General features: G+C 44.5%; 1 protein-coding gene and 1 long non-coding RNA gene across 3 annotated transcripts in view; one reads left to right on the forward strand and one right to left on the reverse strand.

Moving 5' to 3' along the window:
* The window catches only part of GluRIB (Glutamate receptor IB), a 153,664-nt gene that overhangs the window by 14,602 nt on the left and 126,539 nt on the right, over positions 1-12,523 (reverse strand). For both annotated transcript variants that reach the window (XM_046610334.2, XM_046610335.2), the window contains exons 5-6: positions 2,682-2,814; positions 1,286-1,406 (exon numbers count right to left, since the gene is read on the reverse strand). In XM_046610334.2, coding sequence (XP_046466290.1) covers positions 1,286-1,406; positions 2,682-2,814 — 254 coding nt within the window. The remainder of the gene's footprint in view (positions 1-1,285; positions 1,407-2,681; positions 2,815-12,523) is intronic.
* LOC124211360 (uncharacterized) overlaps positions 1-12,523 on the forward strand; it is a 154,153-nt gene that overhangs the window by 12,323 nt on the left and 129,307 nt on the right. The window lies entirely within an intron of this gene.

Genomic DNA, 12,523 nt, shown 5'->3' on the forward strand with positions numbered 1-12,523 from the left:
ACAAAATAAACGTGAATAAAATGTTATTTTAGGCAATGAAATCCTGCGTCGTATTAGCATTTTATTATTTATACATCGCAATCTGGCTGAGAGAGCAATCTTGCGGTGAAATTTATATTGCAAAACGTTGCACAAGCATTCAGAAGAATATGCGCGGTATTTATTAGCACCGTTTTTATTTATTTTCCAGCAGATCGGATATTAAGCAATGTCTGCCTAAATTGACTCTGGTATATCGTTGTATTAATCAAACTTTGCAAAATAATACAAGTACGGCGGTTGAGTTATTGATCAACTTTGGAAAGAAATCCCCAGGTTTACTCATGCCAACTTTCTTCCGTTCATTCTTATTTTTCTTCTTTCTTCTTTACTTCGTTATTCGTACACATCCGTGCTTGATTCCTATCAAGTTCCTGATCGTGCAAAGTGCAAACGCTGCGCTCTAGTGGTTGGTCAGTTTGATTTACGTCAGCATTTTCAGCGCAGGCTGATACTGGAACGGTAAATATTTTTCCCCGCACACCAGCGTTGTCGGATCGACGATTTTCCCGGTGCGCGAGGACGAAGGCGAACGGAGGTGGATGGCGGGTGCACGGGGCAGGTGAAAAAGAGGGAGAGATCGAGCAAGGATGAAAACGTGGATGAGAAGTGAAACGAGAACGCGAAGGCAAGAGGGAAATCTTTTATAATTATGTTTGCATTCGCCTGCTGCTGTTGACAGATTTCATTTCCTTAAAATGTTTAATGTTTTAACGGTCTGTCAATATTAACACCGAGTAACTGACACACTTCGGGGGCATTTACGTCCCAGTGGTTGCCTGGTTGAATCAGGATACGCGATGTATGCACGCTGCAATTCGCGCTGAATAACCGGAGGTAAAGCCGGCGCCCTGAATCGCGTGCAAGGTAAATATTGCATAAATTCGATAATTAGTCGCGATGCCAAGCCCACGGCGGTACAGCGACGTATTTTACGTTCCGTGAATCCTCGGCCAGAATCGCTCGAGCGACTTTCGAAATTCTCGAGTCGGTATGCGCAATTAAAGAATCTGACCGAGAACGAGAACCTTCACGATCCATGAATTGCGTGTAATTAAAATTCCGTAATCTTAGTACGTAATCGCCTGTATACTAAATTTGTTCGAAACGTCGCCGAGTCCTCTGTGGTTTCTAGTAATTTGAGGGATCCCGCTGCCGTTCTCAAAGTGTTGCACGTTTGTGAATTCGAGGTGTCGCGCCAATACGCACGAAGGGTTTTGGCACGTTAGCCGTGGCAAGTGCTCACCAATCCGCTCAGGAGATAGTGATACGTCCTCTTTCCCAAGGCCACGTCTCTGACGTGGCTGACCACGATGTCCTTCGCCATATCGGTCGGGCAATCAAGGACCACGTATTTGTTGCTCCATCTGAAATTAAAAATAAAAAAACCCCAATTAACAAGCGACATCGTTTCTTTCTTCACGCTATTCCTGCGATCCGTACTGCAAAGGCTAATCGCGACTGTTAGACGACGCTACCTCCGTTCATCTCGTTCCGCAATACTCCTGGGACTAGATTTTCTCTGTGTAATTTGGCCGAAATTTGACGTGTACCCGGCGTGTAGTCGCGTTTTATGCGCAGATGGATGGATGTACAACATATAATATATACGTGTACCTACCGAGAAGGAAAGCCTCGGGCGCAAACCTCGCCGCGCGTTCTGGGTTTCGCGAAGCTCGAAAACCGCAAGAAACTTGTCTCTGGAGGATCCTGCGGCTCGGAGCGGAGTCTACTTTGCAGTGAGCAACGCGGGGCGTAAGGTGACAAGAGAACAAGGGTGGACCAGAACTCGGGGACTGCGGGACGATCGTGGTCATCTACGAGTTCGCCCGCCCGCTCCGCGGTACGTATTCTAAACTGTAATAAACCAGCCTGTGCCGCACTGTCCGAGAGATATACGTTATTAGCCGACCAGCCCCGGGGCAGCAGCCCCCATGGAAGTGCCAGTGTACCGGACCGTGACAGATGCGGTTGAAATTCTCGAGAAACTGAAATACCGCAGCGCGTCCACCGCCTCCTGCGATCCAACTTGCGAAATTCAGATATTTCGGGGGACGTTGCTCCTCGCGAATGAGGTTTGCACATCCGAGCACTCCGGAGTCGGGAGACTTATAGATATCATTTTCCGCTAGCTGGGAGGGATTTATTATTTTCAGAGAAGTCGAGCCAATAACCGCCGCGCGGTTATTGATTGTGTTTACTCCCCGAGAGTCTTTGTAAGATTGAAAGTAGAAAAAGTTCTCATACGACGCGAGATTCTCGATACTTCGGGAAGAGTAATTGAGGTTCGATTTGAGAGTGAGAAATATCGTCTGTAAGTACTTTTAAACTGATGTACCTATCGCTGCACCTTCGCGAATTTCATTTCTAGCAATGGATGTTTCGAAAGTGCTGCGGAGTTGATAAAAAAAATTGGTGAATCTGGGGGAGGACGAAGTGCGAGGTCTCTGTAACAAGATAAAATACGTCTGTACGTATTTTGATAACCTTACACCCGAATCCTGAATCTCAAAGCGTTTCGCAATCCGAACGGAATTTTTTAAGTTGTTTTGTTTTTTACTGTGTTGAAAAAAAAATATATTTAGCATTATAATTTTCTCAACGTATTCTCATTCCAATTTGGCAATCAGTGTTTCACTTACCTACTCAATTCCTCGAGACTTCGAAGGAAATCAATCGCCTCTGACATGTTCTGTATCCTCTTTACCGTTTCTACTTGGAAAGAATCGTTGCCTGGCCTCAATCCTTGGTATATTTGCTGCAGTCTCAGGAGACCTGAAAGAAGGATCGAATATTGCTCGTAAGTTCAATTATAATGATGGACTAGGTTTATTATTATTGTTCTCCCTTCCGAGAGTTGGCGTGACACTATTGATTCAATCTGTCTATTTTCGCATTTTACGATTCGGGAAAGGCAAATTGCGAAGGCAATTACTCGTATCGAATTCCAGGCGAATACCCCGTTCGCAAATAAAGCGAATGGTTAATGCTTGTAATGGGTTTTCAATTTTTATTACGCTCGTCAGTGCCGAACTTTTTCATCCTTGGCCACCCAGGCTCGAGAGAGCAGATTCGAAATTCAAAATTATTGCCAAATTTCAGATGTTCAAAGAGAAAATGATTCGAGTTCGTTAGGTTTTACCCTGCTTCGCTTCTGTTTGCAGAGTGGTTGAAAATGGATCATCACTTGGTGATGGTCTCGGCTATCTATGGGAAAAACTAAAAGCAGCACACTGACTGAAGTGGGAGTTGATGGAAATGAAACGGTAAAAATATTTCAGTCTGATGGATGAAAGCGGGAGGCTGAGCTGTATAATCAAACCGATGGGGTCGTTGAAGGTATTTTCATCCACGCTGCGAGTACAGCTACGTAAATGTATCCATCGTCCAATTATTGATCCGTCGAATCCGAGGGTACTTTGTCGTGTTTGATTAAGGGATGGTTTTGATACCGTTTTACTTCTCTTGTTACATAAAAATTTCGAGACTCAATACAGAGGAACGAGGTAGTAGCTCGTGAAAGTTTCGCAAGCGTGACAAGTTACTCTAATATCTGATATTTTAATAATAATTCGACACTTTCGCACCTTACGAACCCCCGATTTATGATTTATTACTTCGTTCGCTCTTTGATACAACAACGCTGTCAAGTCTAGGAGCAAGTTTCCTCGAGCGAAATTCTCCAAATCCTTCACTCGTAACACTTTCAGTCGCAGTTCTGGCTCCGGTTCAACAGAGAATTCAGGTATGTTTGACATAGACTCGAAACACACGTGAAACGTGAATCCGTCAAAGTGACCTATTCAAACAAAGTCATCATCCCTGTCGAGTCCATTTCTCAGGCTGGGTCTGCCCGTAAAGCAACGATTCGCCGAAGTGAAATATGCGGGGTGAGTGCTGGGGGTTATTTCCCCGAAAATTTATATCTTAAAAACCAGTAATCCATTTTTAACGAGCGATGGCCAGGTCATGTATTAAACGGGATTAATAGGACGACGCGAGAAAAAATCACCACCCTCCTGTTCTTTGTAAAAAAATTCTCTTTTTACTCTCAGAAAGTGTCCTTCGCGTACGGAATCTGAAAAACGTTATCGAAAGTTTCTCTTCGTAATTTAAATCACGTATTATTACCAGCTGCGTATTTATTCTTTCGTACGTATATGTATGTTTTAAACCTACAACCCGACTTACTCGCCCAATTTCACTTTCCAAAAATGGAACGTATCAAAATCCGGTACAACCCTCGCATGCTCGGCCCGAGGGAGCCGCAGTGCCTACGGTGGGCAGGAATTCGGGTCGTGCTGAAAGCCGAGGACCCATTACACCGCAAAGCGTAGGCACACTGCTTTAATTAAACGGTGTTGAACGAGCCTGATTTATTGAAACCGCCATTTGGTAGTATCAAATCTAGAAACGCCTTCCAATCCCTCCAGAATCTATGGTGCTCCACGAAACTCTGCCGTATCGGCTTTACGCGGTCAGTAGACGGCAGAAACTACCCGGAACAACATATGTTAGCCGAAGTAGAGATCTAGAATTTTATACATAGATTATTATTAAATAATATCCATTAACAATGATTAGAATTTTAGAGAATTCCAACTTCGACGTTATAAGCGCAATTTCGTCAAGGGTTCGAGTTTCGTTGGATTCTTTTTTTTTTTAACCGTAGCTTCTACCGTCTCGTATTATTAATAATTACACATCAATTCTTGTTAAAAAATTACAGACTGCGGTAATAAACAAACTAAATATTTCTTCACCGAGAAATTTATGGTAAACAGTGTTATCGACCTCTTATAGAAGATTGAAATTGACTTGGTGGTATTAATTGAAAATAAAACTGCTCAGAGGTGAAAGACGCACGTGCGCCATTTGATTACGTTCACCACCCAATCGACCGAGCGCTTATTACTGCTCGAAATGTGCAGGTATATATTCTCCTCACGCGTAGCGATGCTCAGAGGAATTATTCGGAATTTCTGAGCTATCGGCGCAGTTAAGAATTTCTCTAAAATTTTCACCATCGGTTTATACGCCCACGCGTATTTATGCCCATACATGCAGACACACTCATACACACAGACACTCGTCCTCCTTCTATCAATATTCAGTTCGCATTCGTCCGAGCACTTCTCGTTCCGCGCTCTTTGACGCTCCGATCTTTTCCCGAGATCTTTATTCGGGTAATCCCCACTTCACCTCCCGCAATCACCATCCAGGTTCTCGCTACCTCAGGATGAATTTGCGAAAACAACAATAAGCCTAGAACTCGCAATTCACAATTTTTACTCTATTACATTTGCCTGTTTCCAAGTATAATGTCACGCTATATATTAACAATAAGAAGGGTGCGACACGGCGAGTCGGGCGGGTTGCCGGGTGGATGGGGAAAATGGATTTCTGCAGGCTACCGCTTTTCCGGATGGCCTCCAGCCCTAAACAGTTACCGCAGTAAAAGACGCCGGGCAATAAAACAACTGCAGGGCTGTGTTTTCCCATCGGGAAATTGCGAGTATCTAAACCCTGGGATTATACCGATGCTGTTACGTTGGACGACGAAACAGGATACTTTTCTAAGGATGTGGCCAGAATCCTCATCCTCTCCCGATCAACGAACAATTTATTCTCTTTATTCTTTCATTATCGCATTCAGGGTTATCGAAGTCGACTAGTTTCGCCCCGAAGCGTGGTTATTTTCATTATATGTGGTGTAGTCATTATTCGTTCGGAATCATTCCATCCTATTGCGGTGACAGCTTGTCGCGCGGTTTCAAACTGACGGATTGCCCGATCTTGTTAATGCTCATTTCATGACCAGATAGAGTGTTCAATCATCGGTACAAATCACCTTTTGACTTTTCCGTACGAGTACAGCCAATTTCCAGCAGTAAAATCATCTTTGTTATCGATCGTCCAGATCGATACGTTGTTCACCGGGCCGATGATGTATTGATAATAAGAAAAACTTCATTTAGATCTTGTTAAAATGTAAGAACTAGAATGAAATGAAGATTCAAATATTTCAAGTCTTCATATCATACATGAATTTATACGGGTGGCACGATGGTGTATTAATAACTTGAGTTATTCTTACAATCACTCTTAGTCCCTTGCAGCTGTTACTATTATTATTACTACTACCATTATTATTAATGTTGTTATCGTGGTATATCAGTATTATTACAGGTCTGCAAAAGGGTGCAAGTTACGGTACGATCGTTGTATATATATGTATATGTATATACATATAACGTTATATATATAGGTGGGTAACACCGGCAGAGCCCGGGACTCTGCGAGAGTTACGACAAAGGAAGGTTACCGGAGATGGCTACCCGCGGTACTATACCAACACGTACACACAGAACCCTGAAATATTGAACTGGTAATGGGATGCCCCGTATGATACAGGGGGTGCCGATCCTCGCTCAAAATAATCGTCCAACTAAAAAGGGAAAACAGACAGGAGAGGTAAAAAAAATCTCACTACAAACAAAACCAGGAGTGCAAAATGGCAAACGGTATTAGAATTCATTTTTTACTGGCTGATCAATCTCGTTAGCGAAGTTCGACAAAATTTCATACGAAAATGAGATTTATCTGCGTGTAAGTAATTTATGGAAAAATTAATGACCAGAAGAAATTTCAGACCATCAATTGAGTTAGCAAAACTGTGGATTCAAGAAGAACGTCTCTTGGGTTTGAAAAATGATGACTTCTTAGGGTGAAATTGTTCGGAAATAGATTTTTCATCCGTACCATGATAACGAATTCGGTTGTTTCGAACAAGAATAATTAAATATATTATAAGTCATGAATTTTTATTACGACTCTTGTTCAGATTTCATTCAAGAACTTGCCACCGATTTACCTGCTGCTGCGTATACACCGCGTAGAGATGTAGTCACCGCTTTTGTCAATGAGAGTGTAACGACGCTGGAAGTTTTCAACGGGAGGTGAAAAATAGAGAAAAAATGATCCCGAAGGGAAAAGTGGGCAGGCTGCTATTCCCGGGGAGTAGATACAGACTGGCGGGCGGGGTGTTGCGATCCAGAGTCAGTGAATCACCCCTCGTGTCGTTGAGGGTCGATGCGTCTGTGGTTACACTTCAGTGACATTTAATTCGTGCCCCGCGTGTTGCAAACATTCCTACGTCCGAGCGTGTCACCAAAACGCGGTGCTAATTAGTGGCACTGCTCGTTTTTCGTTTTCCCGGTGCTGCCCTTCGTTCCGCAACGGCATTTGCGCCGCTCGTCACAGCAAAACCATTGATAGATAATAGATGTAGGTGTGGCAATATGAAGGGTGGGTTTTTTCGTCAAATTTTTCGAACGACAGAAAAAAAAAAAGAAACTTTTCGCTTATTACTCGCACGCCTGTGAGACGGGGAATTTTTTTTTTCTGTAATAAATGATAAATTGCCTGTGTCGAGTGAAAAAGTGTTTTTTCCCCTCTTTTTCTTTTTACACTTCCACTTAATTCGAGGGTGCGAGTTTGCGGAATATCATTCAAGTTTATCAGAACATGAAGAAAAAATAATAATTCTCAAGGTTCCAAGTCACCGCCGGAGGTGGTGGACACATTCTTACCAACCTACCTGCCTATCTGCCTCGCCAATTATTATACCGCTGTAACCTTCTTCATCCTTCAGGCCTGTAGCACCAGCCTCTGGCATGGTCGCAACTTTGTTGTAAATTGATATTAATTTTCAGGTCGTATATCATCCCCGAGCGGCGGTACGTTCAGATCCCGCCTTTTCAGCCCTCCTTCGACCTCCTCGCGGACCATTTTCACCGTTACTCCCGATCTCCTTGCACCCACGCGCCACACTGAGGACACTTATTTGATCGTTAGGAATATTTAGCTCGAGGTTCAAAAGTAACGCGACATCGACCGAACTTTGGCTTATTACTTTCTTAAGCTAGCTATAAGCGTACCTCTACACTCTGCGGATTTTCAAGGGTGTATAAATTCTAATTCGGGTCGGGAAAAAAATTTACCTCGCAATCAGATAACTGGGCAATCTGCTCGCGACCTCTTACGCATCGAGACGTCCTTGCGAATCTTATTCAACTAATCTACTGCACCACTACGAGTAACATATCCGACATACTTGACTGATACATAACTCGGCGTAATACGGTTGCATAACTTCCTGTTTATATACACCCCTCTGTTTCGAGGGTTGTAAACAATTCTCTGTTCCGCCCTTAGTTCGAGTCTCGTAGGAAGGGGGCTGCGGCTTCTCGGTCTAGTGCCTGAAACCCCATAACCATGCCAACGCGTCGGTACGTAAAAATATTCAACATTACACGCATCAAAAAATGGCAAAGCGGGAGCTTTTTACTGTGAATTCGATTCCAGCAGTTCATTATTAATGCTTGTTTACAAGGTTCCTGGTCAGACTTTTCAAATCATCTGCAACAGAGCGTCAAAAGTATAGCGTGGAATATTCTATATAGCCGATAGAGACGCTCGTCAGTTTTTGTAAAAACCGTTCTTCTGTGGATTTCCATTTTTTGATTTTTTTTTTCTATTTGACGTTGAATATTGGGGAGGAAAGGTACAAGCTAGCTCGAATTTTCAAATTCCTACGCTACGAGTGGCGCCGACCTTTCAAGTTGTGAGTTAGATTTTAATTGGATTGCGTCGGAAATGTTGGTTTCTATAAGTGAAAGAAGGGGAAATTGAGAAAAGTCACCTTTTACTTTTTACATCGGTCGCAATGCCGTGCCGTGTAGTTGCCGATGAATCGAACCCCCGGACAGGAGAAAATAAAGGTGAAAGGCAAAGAGAGAGAAAGAAACAAGTCGGAACCGTAGAGGAAAAATGAAAGTTACAGTCCGGCTTTGTCGCGGTCTACGGATTAGACCTTAGCGAAGCGAAACTGACCTTATTTGCTTGGTGACCCAGCCTCGGGGCTGCCGGTGAGAACAAGAGACGAGGGTTGGACTGATTAGCGCGACTGTCCCGGTGTTCCCTCCGGGCAATTCGGAATTCTCTGACTCCTCGTAGCCGTTCCTTCATGGAAGTCTTATCAGTCTGTCTAAGACGGGATATTAGCTCGGTGAGACAAAAGACTTGAGAAATTTCCTACTTTCTTGCGCCCCCTCATTTCTCACCCTCGCCGATTTTTTTCTTTTTACTTTTTACTTTTTCTTTTTACTTTACTTTTTCATTCTCTCCAACGGTATACGCGTTCCCCCGTCGCGGTCGTGACGAAAGATTGAAATCTGTCTTCTTTTCCCCGCTTCAATAAAGATCACGTGATACCTCGGTGTAGCGTCAACGATATCTGCCAAATAAAAAGCTCCTCCGTCCTCGTTCATTCCCCGTTCACCCCGCAAGCATTCAACATCTTCCGTGAATTAAAAGGAGCGACCGCATTTGAATTCAAAAATTTTTCACTGCCGTGTTTGAGTGGGGGGAGGATCACGTTTCACCAAGTTACTCTTATATACGAGCAAACTTCCGCAGAGCTAATTTATGAAGTTACCGAATTATAATTTGGCATAGAATTACGGAGGGAAATTCGCCATCTACGCAATGAAAATTTTACCGTCCTCTCTCTCTCTCTCTCTCTCTCTCTCTCTCTCTCTCTCTCTCTCTCTCATTCAGTTAATATCCTGTACATCGTATCGAATGCTGCGTTGCAACGGAATGAAATACGCCGGGGTGGATCCTGACGAGCGACGACAACCGGTGATAAACTGGTTGTCCATGGAAGTTGGGATCTGAAACGCGGAAAGCTCGGAGAACGCATTACGGAGAAGAACCGGGCGGGGATCGGAGGCACGGGGATTCTATCGTGCGGCTGCCGAGGACGGCAAAGACGCACCTGCTTCCCTACTCTCCGGTTATGAACACCCTTATCACTAGACCCCTTTAGACCTCCCTCCAAGGTCCCTCCCACCTCACGGTAGACAGAGATCGATCATTCCTTTCAGCCTGTTGTCATATATATATATATATGGTTATACCAAGAGATATCTCAAAGCACCGGGGATCCCGTCGTAAACATCTTGTGATGTGTACGTATTCTCGACCGATATTACATTTTTAAAGCATCGAGATTGCTTCCGGAGATTATCGTATTCAGATGCATCATCCTCATCATCGTCAAACGGAGAGATCGCGCTCGTGTTAACTTATATCGCATCAATTTAAACGACGCGTTTTCTGCTTGACCGGTGATTAACGTATAGTAGCTTCCTACCCTTTCAGGGGTATCAAACATTGCGAAATTTCACTGCAGAACGTCCGAGAAGGGGTGAAATTTGAGATTTGATTTTCAAAGGACGCTTAAGACAAATGGCCGGCGTGTACGCTCATTTGTTACATTGTTATTATCCGCCAACGCTTCAAGGTGTGATCTTTCAATAAGAGAGCGCCATCACTCGACATCGCGAGAGGCGAGTCCACCCGTATTTCAGTATTCCAGCACCCTCGTCTGCTCGTTGAACTTTCGTCCACCGTTCCCCATCCAGGCTTCTCCAATTGTCGTCCGGTAGACGGTAGTATTTTCTGTCCAACAATTTAACATAATGGCAATTTCACCGAGCTCTGGGACCCTCTTGTTCAGGTTTGTTTGTCACGCCAAAATGCCTCGATGCACGTATAGCTACGAAGTTCCGAACCGTCTTGAGGCACGGACAAAATTATTTTCAGGTTCCAGCGGTTCTTGAAAACTTGAAATGACCCTCCGAGGTCTCGCAGACTATCTGCCAGGCACAACGGCCCAGAATCACCCTTGTGCTCGACGGTACGACGTCGTTGCTGCAGGTATATACTACTCAGGGAACGGATGTAGGTCAGCCTGAGAGAGGGTGCAACATCGTGCTGGCGTATGCTATGTGTCAATTTGAGCGTAACACTGGAGTAATTAGATGACCGCGTTCTCCCAGCTTCGTCAAGGGTTGCGGGTGAGATATATATTTAATCAGTCGATAATATCGTATGGCTTATATTATCGGCCATAGTGTCAGGCGAATTTGGATTACCCGATTGCTTCAAGTTCGTCATCGTCGAAAGTAACAGAGCAGCTGTCTGTGAACATCCGTGTTGGACACGTTGCTCGAGTGTACGAAACGGAGCTGGATAAATAATCAACTGAGTGCAGAAATCACGCTGTCAGCTATATTCAAGATGTCTTGTCTGCGACTTAAACCTATCACTTGAAAGTGTTGATAACAAACCGTTAATTAACAGCCAGCGGAAACGTTCTCAGATGCTCGATTGATTGTCAGATCGGCACGAGACGATCTTTGGGTAAAACCCAGTTACGTAACTCTTACCAGAGAAAACATGTCCTCGTATCTATCGTCAAACGTTATGATGTCTCATGTAAGGACCTTGCAACGAGCTTACAGTCACGTCACGTGTGCAGGCGAACATAGTTGTACGTATAATAGAGGCGTTCATTAAGAAACGCAACGCTGCTCTCGCAAGTCTCAAGAGGGTTTCAGGGACCTTCGTTGAACGTCTCGCCGTGCCGTCTGGTGCGTCCGCGGTCGCTTATCTGCACTGCGACCTTTTAATTAGTTGACGGATTCTGCACCTCGCACGTTTCACGCCTCGCATTTCGCGCCACGAAAATATTCTAGGCCTATAGCTTGCTGCTTAGAATTAACGCGGCAGTAACTCCTGCCAGTGGGGTGGGGGGAATTCGTCCTTTCGAATGTACAGCGAAGCGGGAATGGTATGTCGCAAGTATGCCGACCGGGAGCCGTGTCGGCGCTGTGCCCGTTCATCGGATAATTGAATTGAAATTGAAATACTCTGGGTCCTAATCGTAAGTTGGGGTGGTAAATACGCGCGGATTATATCTCGGCGTGATGACAGAACGGCTGTAGGCAATCAGGGCGGCGATTTAATTAGGGACAACATCGACCTGGCTAAGTACGTCTAGAGTATAACCGGGTATTGTTTAGCGTTTAACAAGGCTTCATAGTGTCGGTAAGGAGGCTCCTAAGCGCCTGGATCGATCCTCGCGAGTTGTCGCGGAAGTTTCGACACCGAGTGCTCCTCGATCCGAAGCCAGGATCGTCCGCCGTTGCGCGGAACATTCGACGAGTTAATGGAGATCTTCTAATCTGCCGAGTCGCGTCAAGAAATCAATTCGAATATGTCTCGGATCTCTTCAGCTCTTGAACTGATTCTGCTCAACGGCATAGCCATCAACTGTTGATTGAACCAAGACTCGATAAACTGGGTGAGGATTAATTGCATTCTCCAGAGGCAGCTCGTCAAGGCCGGGACCTCGAGGGATAACGTCTAACGTTCAAACTACCTCGTGTCGAATGGAATAACGGTCACGTACCGTCGTGTGTGCGTTCGGTAGAATTCAAAAAAGTCCAGTCGAGGATTCCGACCACCGCGGATCGGTTATGACTGATTGCGAGCGAGTAAAACGCGTGTGTTGCGGCTTTTTTTGACGTATGTACGAATATCGTATCTTGAAATTTTCGGCACGTTCTTGAAG

This window comes from Neodiprion pinetum, chromosome 2 (assembly GCF_021155775.2).
Source record: "Neodiprion pinetum isolate iyNeoPine1 chromosome 2, iyNeoPine1.2, whole genome shotgun sequence".
NCBI classification, from domain to species: domain Eukaryota; kingdom Metazoa; phylum Arthropoda; class Insecta; order Hymenoptera; family Diprionidae; genus Neodiprion; species Neodiprion pinetum.